Raw genomic sequence first — 17,493 nt, forward strand, 5'->3', positions numbered from 1 at the left:
TCTTCCTCCTTATGTCCAACCTAAAGCTACCGCTTAAAACCATTGCCCCTCGTCCTGTCACTACAAACTCTTGTAAACAGTCCTTCCCCAGCCTTCCTGTAGGTCCCCTTCAGATATTGAAATGTACCTATAAGATCTCCCTGGAGCCTTCTCTTCTCCAGGCTGAATATCCCCGGTTCTTTCAGCCTGTATGCATAGAAGAGGTGTTCCAGCCCTCTGATCGTCTTTGTGGCCCCCCCTCTGGACCTGTTCCAACTGTGTCCAGTTCTGGGCCCCTCAATTTAAGAAGGATATTGAGATACTTGAACGTGTCCAGAGAAGGGCAATGAGGCTGGGGAGAGGCCTCGAACACAAACCCTATGAGGAGAGGCTGAGGGAGCTGGGGTTGTTTAGCCTGGAGAAGAGAAGGCTCAGGGGTGACTTCATTGCTGTCTACAACTACCTGAAGGGAGGTTGTAGCCAGGAGGGGGTTGGTCTCTTCTCCCAGGCAACCAGCACCAGAACAAGAGGACACAGTCTCAAGCTGCGCCATGCGAGGTTTAGGCTGGAGGTGAGGAGAAAGTTCTTCACAGAGAGAGCTGTTAGCTGTTGGAATGTGCTGCCCAGGGAGGTGGTGGAGTCACCATCCCTGGAGGTGTTCAAGAGGGGATTGGACATGGCAATTGGTGACATGGTTTAGTGGTCATGAGGTCTTAGGTGACAGGCTGGACTTTGATGATCCTTGAGGTCTTTTCCAACCTTATTGATTCTGTGATTCTGATTCTGTGATTCTATACTGTGTCTGTGTCTCTCATGCGTTGGAACCCCCAGAGCTGGACACAGTACTCCAGGTGAGGTCAGCAGGGGGCAGAATCACCTCTCTCAACCTATTGGCCATGCTTTTGATGCAGCGCAGAATGGGATTTGCCTTCTGGGCTGCAAGCGTGTGTTGTTGGCTCATGTCCAGATTCTCATCCACCAGTACCTTCAAGTCCTTTTCTGCAGGGCTGCTCACAATCTTAGCATCTCCCAGGGTTGCCCTCACATAGGTGCAGGACCTTGCACTTTGTCTTATTGAACCTCATGAGATTGTCCGCAGCCCACTTCTTCAGCCTGTCCAGGTCCCACTGGATGGCATTCCAGCCTTCAGTCTTATCAACCGCACCACTCTGCTTGGTATCATCTGCAAACGTGATGAGAGTACACTCAGTCCTGCTCTCTGTATCATAGATGAAAGTATTGAACAGCACTGGTCCCATTTAAGACCTTTGATGGACATCACTTGTCACCTCTCTCCACCTTGTCCAACACTTGTCCACCTCTCTGGACATCAAGCCATTGATGACTCCCCATTGTATCTGATCATCCAACCAATTCTTTACCCACTGGACAGGCCACCCATCAAATCCATATATCTTCAGCTTAGAGAGAAGGATGTCACGGAGGACTGTGTCAAAGCTTTACAAAAGTCCAGGTAGATGACATCTGTTGGTCTTCCCGTTGTCCACTGGTGAAGTTACACCATCATAGAAAGCAAATAGGTTAGTCAGGCAGGACTTGCCCTTGGTGAAACCATGCTGGCTGTCTCAAATCACCTCCCTGTCCTCCAGTGTGTTCCAGTATAGCTTACAGGAGGATCTGTTCCATGATCTTCCCAGGCACAGAGGTAAGGCTGACAGGTGGGTAATTTCCAGGTAATTCCAGGGTAATTTTTACCCTTTTTAAAAATGGGTACATGGTTTGCCTTCTTCAAGTCTGCAGGGACTTGATGCTAGGACTTTTCAATGCAGTGGAGAGTGGCTTTGCAACTGCATCAGCCAGTCCCTTCAGGACTATGGAATGCATCTCATCAGGTCACACAGACTCATGTGTTGAAGTTCCTCAAGTGATCTTGAACTTGATCTTCCCTTGCAGTGGGAGGAACTTTACGCCACTGGTCTGCACCTGGCGGTCCATCAACTCAGGAGGATAGGTCCCCTGTCAACTCAGGGACAGAGCAAGATTGCAGTGAAGACTGAGGCAAAAAGATTTATTGTATCTCAGCCTTCTCCTCATCTCAGCCTTCTCCTCATCTGTTGACACCAGCTCTTCCCCCTTTCCTCAGAAGGGGAGTGCTTGCTTTAACGTTTTTTTTGCTGGTTAATCTACCTGTAGAATCCCTTCTTGTTAATTCTTTGCATCCCTTGCCAGTTCATCTCTAGCCATGCCTTGGCCTTCCAGACCTCATCTCTGCACAACCAGGTGATGTTGCTATACTCCTCTCAGGTTACCTGTCCCTGCTTCCACTGTATGTGCAGTTCCTTCTTGCTCTTTATTTTGTTAGCAGATCTCTATTCAGCCATGCTAGTCTCTTTCCATCCTTGAACAATTTCTTACACATGGGCATCAAGAGCACTTGCACAGTGAGCATAATGTCCTTACAGATCTGCCAGCTATACTCTGTTCCACTGTCCCTGAGGATCCTTTCCCATCAGGTCCTACTGCCTAACTCCCTAGGGAGCTGGAAGTTTGCCTTCCTAAAATTTAGAGTCCTGTCTCTGCTCCTTGCCTGTTTGCTGTCTCTTAGGACTGCATGATCACTGCAGCCCAGGTTGCCCCTAATCTTGGCATCACTGATGAGTTCATCTGCATTTGTGATCATCAGGCCAAATCTTGCATTCCCTTGGGCAGGACTACCTGTTATCTGGCACAGGAAGTTATCATTGAGGCACTGAAGGGGTCTCCTCGATTGCCATGCTTGCAGCTTGCCATGCTACTTTTCTAGCGGATGTTGGGGTAGTTAAAGTCCCCCAACAGGACAAGAGCCTGCGAGTGCAAAGCTTCCTCTAGCTGGAGTAGGAAGGCTTCATCAGTGGGCTCCCCTTGGTTGGGTAGCCTGTAGTAGATGCCAACCACAAGGTTCTCTTTGTTGCTTTTGTTTCTAATTCTTTTCCATAAGTTTTCAACCTGTTGACAGCAGTTCTTCAGGGTCTCTTCTGCACACTCTATCCATTTCCTGAGATAGAGGGCAACGCATCCACCTCTCCTTCCTCACCTTCTGAACAGTCTGTAGCCATTGATAGCCACAACTCAGTCACAGGATTCATCCCCCCAGGTCTCAGGTTATAGTTTCCTAGCCATACGGTGGCTTCCATCTCCTTGCATTTGTTGCCTGTGCTGCATGCAGTCATGTAGATGCACTTCAGCTGGGCAGTTGGCTTCATCACTTTACTAGCAGAGCTCCCCTTGATTCCCTTGAGATATTTCATGGGACATTCTTTGCTGGCTTCTGCAGTCTCAGGAGCCTCCAGTGAGCTGACGTTCTGTTTGTTACAGTCAAGCCTGATTTCTTCCCCCTCCCCCTTCATATATCCATTCGTCATCAAATCTAGTTTAAAGCTCTTCCTATAAGTCCTGCTAATTCTTGTCCTGGGATCCTTTCCCCCCTTTGAGACAAGTTAACCTCAACTGTTGGTAGCAGGCCTGGTGTCTTATAGACCAAACCATGCTGCAGAAAGTGATTATGTGAACATAATGTTAGATGGTGTCTTTCATTTCCAGAAATTTAATTACTTTCTTGGTACAGCATTATAGTGTGCTGCTGCTGTACTAATAGGAGTATTGGTTCTGAGACCAGAAGACCAAAGTTCTGTTGCTGGCTCAGCTTAATTTTGAATAAGTCATCTCTGCTCTAATTTCCACGTTTTTGAATGGCTATACTGACCTTCTTATAAAGTACTTTGAGAAATATCAATGAAGAGCAGTATATAAGTAAAATATTTGTTATTTTACTGTGATGGGGTCTTGAACCTTTTGAGAAATCACTGTATTTTTTTGTTTTAATGGTGCAGTCCTATTTAACTTTCTTGTGTGTTGCTGATGGCTTGCGTCTTTGAGGTAATGTTGCAGGCACCTTAGGTAATCTGTCTTAAAATGTAGATATAAAGAAGTTGCAAAGGGGAATGTCCTTGCCAAACTGATCTCTAATAAGAGCTTAACGTTAATATTCCTAATTTGAAAAGCGTGCTTTTAGTGTGTGGTATGTCATTTAGTAAATGTGAATTCATCCCCAAAATAAGGAAGATTCCCATGCAGGAAATTTTTCTGGACAAAGGGGGAAAGTATTTCCTATACAATATTCCCTGACGACTTAATTTGAAACTAGAAATCCAGAGGTAGCACTCACTACCTGCCTTCTATTCTGCTATGTTTTTAGTCATTCAAAAATTAATTGTATCATTCTTGCTCGTATTTCACCGATAGCACGGAACACCTCCACTACTGATTGCTGCTGGCTGTGGAAACGTTCAGATGCTTCAGCTGCTTTTAAAGCGTGGATCCCGTATTGATGTTCAAGATAAGGTCCGAGTTCTGCTTTGTCACCATTCTGTATAAGTTTTTCAGTACGGTTAACAGAAGACAAGCCATTCAGATGAAGCTGTATTGGAAATGAAAAAATCTGTACTGTAGAGCCTATTTTCTGTCTTCCACAGCAAGAAGACAAATGCAAGTCTTCAGTAATGCCATTTACTAGTAGAGCATATCCTCTGATTTTGATAATTTCATTAGCTGAAGTAGTTAGAATGATACTAATCTTACAATGTAGTTCATGCTTACAAAATTGCCACAATTAGTTCAATTTAGTGGTTTCCCTAAAACTCAATGGTGAACTTTATTTAATGCAAAATAACAAATGTACATTTTAGCAATGGAGATATGACAATTAAAATTCATATGTGATAGAGAGTGTGCTTTGCAACAGGTTTCTTTTCATAGTGTGTGGTAACAATCTGGGATTTATTTAAAGGAAACAAGCCACTGACTGCTTCTCTGTCTAACAGATGCTAAGTTGTAGAAAGGTTGGTTTGGTTTTTTTTATCTCACGACTGTTCTTTCCACAAAACTCTCTTACAGGGGGGGAAAAAATTATCCTTGCAAGCCGTGATCCTGTCAAGTCGTCCTTGGATAGAGGGGTTTTGATTTTATTGTTGGTGTATGGGGTTGTTGATCCAACTTGAAGGTTTCTCTTAAAAAGTTAATACGTTCATATAAGGTTGAATATCTGTTCAATATATCTATAAATATCTAAGTGAATGTTAGACAAAAATGTAGAATTAAGGGTTCTAAATTGATGAGTAACATCTGTAATCAAATACTTTTGATAGGCTGGATCTAATGCAATCTATTGGGCTTCTCGACATGGTCATGTAGAAACACTGAAATTTCTCAATGACAATAAATGTCCTTTGGATGTTAAAGATAAGGTAAGAAAAATTTTTTTCATTTTCATGCAGGGGGCATTTTTTAAATAATTTTGTATTGGCAGGGATAAATCAATTGGAACGATATTCTGCTGTGGCCTCATTCCAAGAATGTGACTGGCTTTTTTAATAGGGTTTTACATGTTGTGATAGCACAGCTTTAAAGTAGCTGGATGTTCTGATTATTTTCCTGACAAATGTTAACAAAGCACACATACTAAATGTGGTGAGTACATGGTGGTTAGGTGGGGAAGTACAAACGTAAGTTAATTTGTGCTTGAAGACTAGATTTCTCATTGGGACTCAGGTTAAAGTCATGATTCTGTTTTTCATTCCTCTTGTCTGACAAGTAAATTTGACTATTTTTGAGTATAATGAAGCCTAGCAACTCATATCTGATGAGTGCTTACCTGGTCTCCAGCAGCGTTACTTGAGAAACATTGGCTGCTGTTAAAATCTTATTCCATAGTGGTGTTTTTATACTAGCCAAAACTGCAGTAAGAGGTAGTTATAATTGTGAAGCAGTTTGCTTTGTGGAGGAAACTAAGGCAAGGCATGGTAGCAAAATTAGTGTTTGACTCCTGATTTGGTTACTAGGAGAGAAGTTACTCTCTTGATAAAAATACCATTTCTTCTTCCCATAATTTCAACAAAAGGTTGCAAATATTTCAACTAGTGACCAAAATACAACACAGTGTTAGGCCAGCTCCTTATATTTGTATGTACAGGATGGAGGAGGGGCATATGGATACAGTATGAATGGAACTATGGAATCTGTTTCAATACCAACTGCACATACATTTGCTTCCTTAAATTACTCAGAAATCCTATTGTGGTTCTGACTTGGAGCAAACCACATAGGCAAGTTCTTAAAAAGGAAGGTCTTTGAAGAAATAGCCTGTCAGGTGACAAGGTATCCATTACATATAACTGCAGTTTGTAAGCAGGAGATCTCTGCTGACCATTGCTGTGCCAGTGAGTCATGGTGAGGGAGGAGTACCCATGCAGTATCCTGGCATTCAGGGGTAATGTGAAATTACACCAGCATGTTCTTCTTTAATTGCAGTCTGGGGAAACTGCTCTGCACGTTGCAGCTCGGTATGGGCATGTGGATGTGGTTCAGTTTCTCTGTAGCATTGGATCCAATCCAAATTTTCAAGACAAGGTAAGTCCTGGACACTGCATGGTTTTCTTCCACAAATAAGACTTCAGTATCAGCCTCTGTCATGTTTGCTTTTCAAAAAAACCGATGTAATTATGAAGGGTTTAATGCCTCTTTATTGATGAAGATCACGCAAAACCCAGTGTGCATGAATCAGCTACTGTTATAAAACACAGGTTCTCTCAAAAGTGAAGGCTTAAAGGTGGAAAAACTCAGCATCACAAAGGGTATCAGTGGTTTTGTGTACTATTTGAGTTCAACTAAGGCTTGTTATTTTTTCCCTTGAAATCAGGTTGGGTTTAGCTGTCATGGGACTTCTTGAACTGTCAAACACTCACTTTTGAAAATGAGGGGAGGGCTTCTTTAAGAGGTTTGAACTCTTGTGAGAAAAGATGAGGCTTAACAAAAAACCCCCAGTTTGACCAAAATGTAACTGTGTATGAGTTTCACAAACCTCCACAAGTCCTGTATCCTCTAGGACTACCTTCGTATTGTTTAAGCAGTAGCAGGCCAAGGGACCACAGGATGTGCTGCTTGACTATTTCTTTTACGTCAGACCTTTACAGAAAACATGATTATAGTCCAAGTCCTCTACTCTTAGGTACAAAGAGGTACAGAATGGATATTCCATTTCTCAGACTTTGGTAGAATTACTTTCTTGGGTTGGTTTAAATCCTTGCTTTTTTTCTTTCATGTCATCTTCTTGTCTTTCTGTCTTAAGCTCATGGCATTTGATGCAGCTCTGCTGGGTTTCTTTTGTTTTCCATGTTTGATAGGAAGAAGAAACCCCACTGCACTGTGCTGCTTGGCATGGCTACTACTCTGTTGCCAAAGCACTGTGTGAAGCAGGTTGCAACGTGAACATTAAAAACAAAGATGGGGAGACTCCACTTCTGACAGCGTCTGCTAGAGGTTACCATGATATTGTGGAATGTTTGGCAGAACATGAGGCTGACCTTCATGCAACAGACAAGGTTAGTTTGAGTTGCTTTTGAGAAGGAATCACATCCAGAGATCACAAGTCACAGAGTCATATCTCTGAATTGGTTCATTTGAATGCTGCAAGTCAGCTTTGCTTCCATGACATAGGTTTTCTGAGCAGGTTACACAGAAACTACTGATGACTGCAGCAGTCTTTAAAGTTGCCCACAGATTGTTTTTCCACAATAGGGTGTTTGCTGATTCATTACCACCTTATCAATTAACACCCTATGAGTAACACTCTATGAAAAATGGCAGGAACATTGGGTTCTGTAATTGGCAACAAACTATTCACTTCAGAGAAAAAGATGGATTTACTGTTTGCCTTGGATTTTTATGATTTGGATAAATCACACTGATTTCCAGTACGCTAAATTTTGACTATTTAAAAGTGTGACTCTGATACTGAATCAGCTTTTGTCTTTAATGATATAATCCCAACAAACAAATTTTATATGTCATTGCTTGTACATTTTGTATGCTTCTGCTTTTAGCTACCTTTATTGTGGTTAGTTATTAAAGCAAGTTCAGAGAAATGCTTCTCCTTCTAAAAGAATTAGTTTGGGTGTTTTTCAGTCACATTGTCTCTGTAAATTTTCCAAGAGAGGGAAAGCTCTGTCTCTAAAGTTAATGATCACTAGGCAGACTGTGACTTCTGCATCACTAACTGCTGAGAGTAAACACTAGAGTGGTTTACGATATTCAGCTAGTTGGTACAGTTGGTCACTCACCCACCTCCTAGGGAAGTCATCAGCAGAGAATGTGTATTTGTATTTCATCCATTCCACTGCAAAGCCCAGTGGCTTAAGAGAAATTAGCTTTCATCCCATGTCTGATTTGTTCTGACAGATACTGTGCATCTCCCTGCCTCCACCCTCAAAATAAACATTTTTAAAAAATATTTTTGAGGCAAGGAGATGCAGCCAATTACACGAGATGATTGTAATGAAATTATTTTTACCATTACCAAATCTCACAGGTTTTCTTGTCATTTCAGGATGGTCATATAGCCTTACACCTTGCTGTGAGAAGATGTCAAATCGAAGTAGTTAAAACTCTCATCAGTCAAGGATGTTTTGTGGATTTCCAAGACAGACATGGCAACACTCCCTTGCATGTGGCCTGCAAAGATGGGAATGTTCCTATTGTAATGGCACTCTGTGAAGCAAGTTGTAATTTGGATGTCACTAATAAGGTAAACGAGATGTCATTACTAAACTGCTTTGATAGCTCACCTATTGTACTAGATGACTTTCTCCAGTTCCCTGATATGAAAAACATTTTCCTTTTTTTTCATTAAGGTGGCTAAAACCAAAGCATTAAATGGTTCACCTTCCACATTTGCCAGTTTCAGCTGAGTAGATTGTTTAAGTTCCATGAAGAAAGAACCCAAGTGAATTACAACACTGTGTTTTGCCACTCAACTCTAATGTTGGAGCATATGCCAGACTTCTTCTGTGGCTGTATAGCTTTGGTTGGTGCAGATTACATCCAGGCACTGAAAAAGCTGGCCTTGACTTGATGTGATTTAATAACAGTAATTTATGTGCAAATTGAAGACTAGTACACTTCTATGAAAAATCTTCTTTGAGTTCTTCCAAATTACATGAAAAGGTCCACACTGTCATCTGACAAGGCATTTAACTCCATTAGGAAAAACTTCTGTACCAAAAGGATTATCAAAGATTGGAACAGGCTGCCCAAGGAAGTGGTTGAATCAGTCCCTGGGGTGTATTTAAATGCCATCTAGATATGGTGCTCAAGGATGGTGTAGCAGTGGCCCTGGTAGAGTTAGATAATGGTTGGACTTGAAGGTCTTTTCCAACCGTAGTGATTCCATTGTCAGTGGATTCACAGGAAAAAGCAAAAATTGGGGAAGCAATACTTAAGCACTTTCCCTCTGCAATGGAAAGCAGAAATTCCTTCAGGCTTACTTCTCCCATTCATCCTTTTTATTCTTTTGAGTGGAAAGGAGAGACTGCTTCACTAATACTTGGATTGAAATAGAACCCAGAGCTTTAAAGGTTAAGGACTTAGTGTTACTTGGTCAGTTTGTATTTAATTAAGAAAAATGCAGTTGAATTTACTGGGAATTAGAAAGACACATTGTCAAATATAGCCAAAAAATTCTAAAGGATTCCTGCACAGTTGTGGAGAATTTAGCTATAAAATTGTTTCCCAGTTTTTAAATAGTCAATCTAACCTTTGTTTCTGATTGAACTTTGAGCAGTTGTGCTTAAGCTGTAATGAAAAGGATTTTCTCTTAACAGTACCTGCATCACCTTTGCTGTGTATCAGTATGTATAGCTGTAAAGTATGTTTGATCATTAGTCATAAAATTTGGAGTGAAGTTCTTTGACTAATATAATGACATGTTTTTCTCCCCATGTTAGTATGGAAGAACACCTTTACATCTGGCAGCAAACAATGGCATTCTTGATGTTGTCCGGTTCCTGTGTCTTACTGGTGCCAACGTAGAAGCTTTAACCTCTGTAAGTATTGAGAAATACTGTTGTGCTTCTTGCTTGTATTGTGTATGACCTGGAAACTAAATAATCTCTTAGAGGGGAATGGAACAGAGGACAATGGTCTAATGAAATTGCATTTTGAAATCCAAAAAAATGAAACAAAATAAAGTTAGGTTATTGTATGTCCTTAGCTTGAATAGCATTCTCTCTTGTCCTCTCACTCCTTTCTTAAAACTGATCTTGAAACCAATTAAATTAAAGCTACCACTTCTTCTACACCTAAGGATTGTGTTTTCTGTAAGCACAATGGGCCACTGTCATTGAGATAAATTTCACTTCATGTCATGTACAGTTACCATACAGATGTATTATATGTATCTTAAATACTGTTCTTGCTTTCAGGAGAAAAAAAAATTATTTTCGTGATGGGAGCTGTGTGTGTGCATGCATGAGTGAACTATCATGCAAGTATCCTTGTAAAACAAATCATTTATGTCACATCAGTCAGTAACACTGCTTCCAGTAGTTATATTTCATTCTCACTAAGGTGAGAAACATCGTTCTAGCTGACATATCCACAGGAGGAATGAAGTGTCCATCATGCACACCTCATACACACATGATACATTATAACCATCATATGCACCATTACCTGTGTTTTGATCAAATTAACTATGTTTTATTCTTAGGCACACTGGATCAGCTTGTGTGTTGCTACTCACCCTAACCAATGCATTCTGCTCAGAAATAACTGTTGTTCTGCATAGTGAAATCATATTGTGATTAGATTTCAGTTGAGTCCATGTTTTTCAAAGTTCTTTTCCTAACAAAGTATCCCTGAGACAGCTGAAATGGAGGGAAAAAGGAGAAATGTCATGTGCATTATACAGTTGGGTCAGAAAATACAGCTGATTTTAATGTTTTCCTGTACATTTAGCACTAGGGGGTTTTATTCTAAGTATGTATCTCATTTGGTAGGAGAATGACAGTGAACTTGAAATTGTGGCTTAAACAACTTCAGCATCTAAAAATTACTTTCATAACTACTGGATTGCAGATTGTCTTGTCCCCTATTAATAATAATGAATTGTACATGCAATGGACTTTGTAGAGTGTTTTACAGATTTTGCTTTGCCACCTCTTTTGCCCTGTTTCCTTCATTCTTTACAGTATGTCACATTGTGTATCTGTATTTTTACTGCTACATACTGTAGACAGAAGATATAACCAAAAGGTGATGGGGGAATTCTTGAGCTGTATCACTTCATTTATGTCATGAAGACTGTGTTGGTATACGTGCCTGTGTGGGTGCTGGCCTTCCATTGTACATGTCTTTAGTCCAGTTTGAAGGAGATAATGTGCTGATCCTAAATCTGGTGGAAGGACCAAGCTGAATATACTGATTATTCCAGCAGTGCAGTGGCAGAGAGACTGGAAAAGGAGAAGACGAATGGAGGAAGTGTGTGTGGCGATTTTAATATCATGTCGGTTTTGCATTACTTTGCTAGTTGGATGCTAAACTTCTGAGAAGCTTTATTAACAGCTCTTTCCCAGCCAGTGCAGCAGAATTACTTGTTTCTTCTCTCAGAATGGCACTTTTGAGGAGTTAACTTAGCACTGTTAAGTAACTGGGTTACAGTATGATTTCCCTGCCTCCTCCCTAGGCTACAGCCTATGTTAGGACAAGTTTGTTTATGATTTTGATTGTATGAACCATAGAATCACAGAACAGTAGGAGTTGGAAGGGACATATGGAGATCACCTAGTCCAACCTCCCTGGTAAAGCAGATTCCCTTAGATCAGGTTGCACAGGAATGCATACAAGCAGGTTTTGAAAATCTCCAGAGATGGAGACTCCACAACCTCTCTGGGAAGCCTGTTCTAGTGTTCCAACACCCTCAAAGTAAAGAAGTTATTCCCTATGTTTAGACAGACCTTTCTGTGTTCTGATTTGTGCCCATTGCTCCTTTTCCTGTCTCTGGGCACCACTGAAAAGAGCCTGACCTTCATATATTTATAAACATTGCTAAGATCCCCTCTTAGTCTTCTTCAGACTAAACTGCCTCAGATCTCTCAGTGTCTCCTCCTGGAGATGCTCCAGACCTCTAGTCATCTTTGTAGCCCTCCTTTAGACTCTCTCAATTGAACTGGACAGAATACTCCAGGTGTGGCCCCACCAGAGTAGAGGGAGAGAAGAACCTTCCTCGACCTGCTGGACACACTCCTAACACACCTCAGGATACTATTGGCCTCCTTGTCAGTAAGGGCACATTGCTGCCTCTTGGCAAACTTGTCCACCAGCGCTCCCAGGTCCTTCTCCATGGAACTGCTCTCCAGCAGGTCAACCACTAACCTGTACTGCTGCATGGGCTGCAGTACCCTACAGTTGTCCTTGCTGAACTTCATGACATTCTCATTTACTCAGCTCTCCGGCCTGTCCAGGTCTTGCTGAAAGGTGGCACAGCCTTCTTGTTTGTCAGCCACTCCTTCCAGTTTTGTATCATGAGCAAACTGGGTGACAGTACACATCCCTTTACCCAGGTCGTTGATGAATATGTTGAACAAGACTGGACCTAGTACTGACTCCTGGGGAACACCACTAGCTACAGGACTCCAAAAAGACTGCATTGTTGATCACAACCCTCTGTGCTCTCTCATTCAGCTAGCTATCAATCCACCTCACTGTCCACTCATCTAACCCACGTTTCCTAAGCGTACCTTTGAAGATGTTAAGGGAGACTGTCAAAAGCCTCACTGACAACAAGATAGCCAGCATCCACTGTTGTCCCCACAGTTACCCAGCTGGTGACACCAACATAGAAGGCAATGAGATTGGTCAAACATGATCTCTCCTTCATGAACCCATGCTGACTACTCTGGATATGACCTCCAGAATGAGTGGTTGCGTCACTGTTCAAGGGATGGAGATGAGGCTCTTATGTTCCCAGATTATACAGTAATTTCCACTGTGTGAATATTGACAAAAAATTTCTGTTGTGTACACATACTAGCTGATACCATGTTCTCGACTTCTCCTCACAGAAGTTTCTAAAATTGTACCAAGTTTAAAATTGTCAGATTTTGTAAAAACTTTTTATGATGATTCTAGCAAATGGACCAGCTCTTGCAGGCACAGCTGTCTGATTTTCAGCTAAGGAACCAGTCAGCAATTGAAATAAATCACCAGGTGTGAAATATGCTTTCATGGATCCTCTAACCAAGCTTTGCTTACACATTGCTATGCCAGTGCATAGATGCCCTGTCCTTGTCAAGGAGGCTTGAACAGAAAAATAATTTACCGAAGCCTGTTTTCTGTTTTGCTTGGGTGTGTATTTTCTAATTCTTGCTGTGATCTACAGTTCATCCTGCAGTGGACATCTACAGAATTAAACAACTTCATTTTGTTCACAGTTTTAGACACACAAAAAAGAACTTCTTTTCTGTTCATTTCTTTTTTATGGAATCAGGTGCTTTTTTAATGCCTGTTGCCTCAATCGATAAATTGAGCTTCCAAACCGAAGTCTAAATTTTCAGCAGACATGAACTAAATGGTTAGCATGTGTCAGTGTAAACATCTCAAAATGGTTTTGTGGGGTAAATTTGATCTAGAGTTCATTCTATTGTATTTGGTCCTTGTTGCCAGTGCCCTGGCAATGCTCTTCACCTACTCCACAGGCTTTTCTGCTCTGTCTTGTTTCCTGTGGTCTGATGGCCATGGTCTTCAAAAGTTATCCTTGTCAGGCAATGCCCTTGCTAAGGCCGTGCTCCATAAGAGAAGTTGGGAAAGCAACAAGGCAAGCAGGTAGAGTGTCCTCACCAGCAAAAGGCCCACAGTACTTCAAGCAAAGCAAGCAGAGCAGGTTTGGTGATGGCACCAGTTCTGTTTACTGTGTTTATCAGTGATCTGGAGGAGGGGATTGAGTGCACTTTCTGTAAGTTTGTAGATGATACTAAGTTGGGAGGGAGTCTTGATCTGCTGGAAGGTAGGAAGGCTCCTCAAAGGGATCTGGGCAGGCTGGATCAGTGGGCCAAGGGTAATTGTTTTGCATTCAATAAGCCAAGTACCAGGTGCTTCACTTGGGTCACAACAACCCCATGCAACGCTGCAGGCTTGGGGCAGAGTGGCTGGAAAGCTGCCCAGCAGAGAAAGACATGGGAGTGTTTGTTGACAGCCAGCTGAACATGAGCCAGCAGTGTGCCCAGGTGGCCAAGAGGGCCAACAGCATCCTGGCCTGTGTCAGGAACAGCATCCATCAGGACCAAGGAATTGATCATACTGCTGTACTCAGCACTGGTAAGGCCACTTCTTGAGTACTGTGTTCAGTTTTGGGTCCCTTTAATACATGAAAAATACTGAAATGCTGGAGCAGGTCCAGAGGACAACAAAGCTGATAAAATGTCTAGAGAGCAAGTCCTATGAGGAGCAGCTGAGGGAACTGGGATTATTTAACATGGGGAAAATGAGACTGTGGGAAAACCTTACCACTATCTACTACTACCTGAAAGGAGGTTGTAGTGAGGTGGGGGCCAGCCTCTTTTCCCTAGTATCAAGACAAGAGGAAATGGCCTCAAGTGGCACCAGGGAAGGTTTAGATTGGGTATTAGAAAAAAACTTCACCAAAAGGTTATCAAATGCTAGAAAAGGCTCCCCAGGGAGGTGGTTGATTCATCATCCCTGAAGGTGTTTGAAAGATGTATAGTTGTGGGGCTATGTGGCATGTTTTAGAACCAGACCTGGTAGAGTTAGATAATGGTTGCACTCAGTGATCTCCAAGGTCTTTTCCAAACAAAATGATTCTGTGATAAGAGTCCAGTGACTGCGACATAAGTCTACAGTAAAGAGACAGATTGGAGGTCAAAACTGGAGTTTAGATGCTGTGTCAATGGGATACATGGCCACATAGAATCATAGAATCATAGAATCAAGAAGGCTGGAAGAGACCTCAAAGATCATCGAGTCCAACCTGTCACCCTAAACCTCATGACTATCTAAACCATGGCACCAAGAGCCACATCCAGTCCCCTCTTGAACACCTCCAGGGATGGTGACTCCACCACCTCCCTGGGCAGCCCATTCCAACCACTCTCTCTGTGAAGAACTTTCTCCTCACCTCCAGCCTAAACCTCCCCTGGCGCAGCTTGAGACTGTGTCCTCTTGTTCTGGTGCTGGTTGCCTGGGAGAAGAGACCAAACCCCTCCTGGCTACAACCTCCCTTCAGGTAGTTGTAGACAGCAATGAGGTCACCCCTGAGCCTCCTCTTCTCCAGGCTAAACAGTCCCAGCTCCCTCAGCCTCTCCTCATAGGGCTTGTGCTCAAGGCCTCTCACCAGCCTCGTTGCCCTTCTCTGGACATGCTCCAGCAATTCAACATCTCTCCTAAACTGAGGGGCCCAGAACTGGACACAGGACTCAAGGTGTGGCCTAACCAGTGCTGTGTACAGGGGTACAATGACCTCCCTGCTCCTGCTGGCCACACTATTCCTGATGCAGGCCAGGATGCCATTGGCTCTCGCTGGCTCATGTTCAGGCGGCTGTCAGCATGCAGACATATGTCACTGTAGTCTTGCTCAAGTAAGGACCAAGGGCAAAAGCTTAAGCCTAAGAGCAGCACCTGAGTGAAAGGTAATGCAAAAGCCCCTGGTGTGATTTCTTTTCAGGTGGTCTTCTTTCACAGCAGTCTGAACTGACATTAGACAGCTGTATTGAGCAGCTGGTCTTCAGCTCAGGAAGCTATTAGGGAGTGGGGTGGGAGCTCTGGGTCATGACAGTGCCATCCTACTGTTATAGGTAGGCTTGCACTGTGTACACCATCTGATTAGACATTTAGCAACCATTAACCATTCCTCTTGCCATTTTTCTGTTTCTGGGAGCAGTCACCTCCATCCCGTTATAACCATGCCCACTGATCAGGCTCTGACTGAGCCACTGCTATACATATTCCTTGCCAAATGCTTCACCACATTATTTCCTTTGCCTTTGTGCCCAAATAGCTGTGACTGAGCTAAACAAATGAGGTATGAGAGTACAGCAGTTTAGCCAAAGCCAGAGCAAACCTTCATGAAGCAATGAGAAGCAGTAAGCCAGAGTAACAAGTTACCAAGCCATGCTAGGGCAGTTATGGCATAGCCATCCTGATGTGTGGGACCTGCTCTGATTCAAAGAGTCAATGCCTGTGCAGGCATCTGTCACTGTTTGGTGATCTGGAGTTTCCCAGGTCTTCTCCAACCTTACACTGCAACAGGAACATACTGTGCTGTGGAAGAGCGCAGGGCCAGGCTGCAGTAGTCCTGCTTTGGGATTCAAAGTAAGTCAGAGATTTGCAGATCCGAACAAAATTCACTCCTTATATTGGTGAAGACCACATCCTGTTACCACAGGGATTCTCAGGAAGGGGATCAAAGTTTCCCCTTTATTTGATGGTTTTGGATTCCCCTGGATTTGCCTGAGACTGGAAACTCAGGAAGCACTGGAAGTATTGAAGCCATTCTTCTGATGTCAGGGTAGCTGCCCAGCAACTAGACCACTTTTCCTCTTACACAACCAGCACTCAGGATTAACTTGGATTTGGAGGGCAGAGTAAACAGACAAAGAGATTCTTCCCCTTTGATATATCTTCTCTAAGGAAAAATTAACATTAGAAACTACCTTCAGATGTTTCTTTGCTGAAGCTGCAATTACATGTCAACTACGGTAGGAATGTAAGGGTAAGGTTATTAGTTGAAATTTAGTCAGTTTACACCATCAACTTCAATTTTGGCTGTTTCTTGCAAATGTTCTGTTTCTGTTCTGTCTGAATTACCTAAAGATCTGGGGTATGTAACAACTTCTATGGAAATAGGTGAACAATTGTCAGAGATATTTCTTTCATATGTAGGGATAATAATCATAGTAACCTCAGGATCTACATATGACAACACAGGTTTCACATGTAAGTCTAGTAAATCCTGATTTGGCAGGGGGGTTGGACTAGATCATCTCTCAAGGTCCCTTCCAGCCCCTAACATTCTGTGATTCTGTGAAATCAAAGGTAAAAGCAAAAAAGGAGGTCTTAGGTTTCCACTACTGCTTCTTCTTAATAACTTAAAGCCCTTATCTGAAAGAGTGAAAGAAACAAAGTGCTCAAGAGTTACTTGTTACCCATTTTTTTTTAAAATGCAATAACATTAATGTTGTGAAGAGTGGAAATACTGAGCAATTTTTGTTGCAGCCTATTTAATATTGTATTGCTGACCTGTGAAACATGCATAAATAAATGCCAAAACTGGAACACTGAAGGCAGTTTTGCTTCTGCTTTTTAATTTGATGATGTAATTTAAACCACATCGCTTACAATGTTTTTGCTTCCTTGAAACTTCCAGTGACTGATTGCCACTGTCACTCTTCATTCATGTGAGTGAATATGTTGATATGTCTCACTTTGTGAACCATTTAAACTTTTAGATCTGTTTAATATGTAATATCTAGAACTTGTTATCATCCTCTAATTGGTGAGAGGAGGCATTCAGATGGGGAACATTGACATCGTTCTCAGGCTCCAAATTTAACGTGTTTTGTTACAGTGGCATCCAGATGCCAATTCGTAAATGAAATATCACTTGTTCTGCATTGTACTTTTTTTTCTTTTTTTTGGCAATTTGAAAAAAACAGGAATTCTGGTGGAGGG

General features: G+C 42.2%; 1 protein-coding gene across 2 annotated transcripts in view; it reads left to right on the plus strand.

Annotated features, from left to right (window-relative positions):
* Positions 1 to 17,493, plus strand: part of DAPK1 (death associated protein kinase 1) — a 92,460-nt gene that overhangs the window by 59,301 nt on the left and 15,666 nt on the right. Inside the window, exons 12-18 of one of the 2 annotated variants that reach the window (XM_054398209.1) lie at positions 4,222 to 4,320; positions 5,124 to 5,222; positions 6,286 to 6,384; positions 7,158 to 7,355; positions 8,360 to 8,557; positions 9,756 to 9,854; positions 11,656 to 11,658. In XM_054398209.1, the coding sequence (XP_054254184.1) occupies positions 4,222 to 4,320; positions 5,124 to 5,222; positions 6,286 to 6,384; positions 7,158 to 7,355; positions 8,360 to 8,557; positions 9,756 to 9,854; positions 11,656 to 11,658 (795 nt within the window). The remainder of the gene's footprint in view (positions 1 to 4,221; positions 4,321 to 5,123; positions 5,223 to 6,285; positions 6,385 to 7,157; positions 7,356 to 8,359; positions 8,558 to 9,755; positions 9,855 to 11,655; positions 11,659 to 17,493) is intronic. The other variant, XM_054398208.1, reaches the window with a different exon arrangement.

This window comes from Indicator indicator, chromosome Z (assembly GCF_027791375.1).
Source record: "Indicator indicator isolate 239-I01 chromosome Z, UM_Iind_1.1, whole genome shotgun sequence".
NCBI classification, from domain to species: domain Eukaryota; kingdom Metazoa; phylum Chordata; class Aves; order Piciformes; family Indicatoridae; genus Indicator; species Indicator indicator.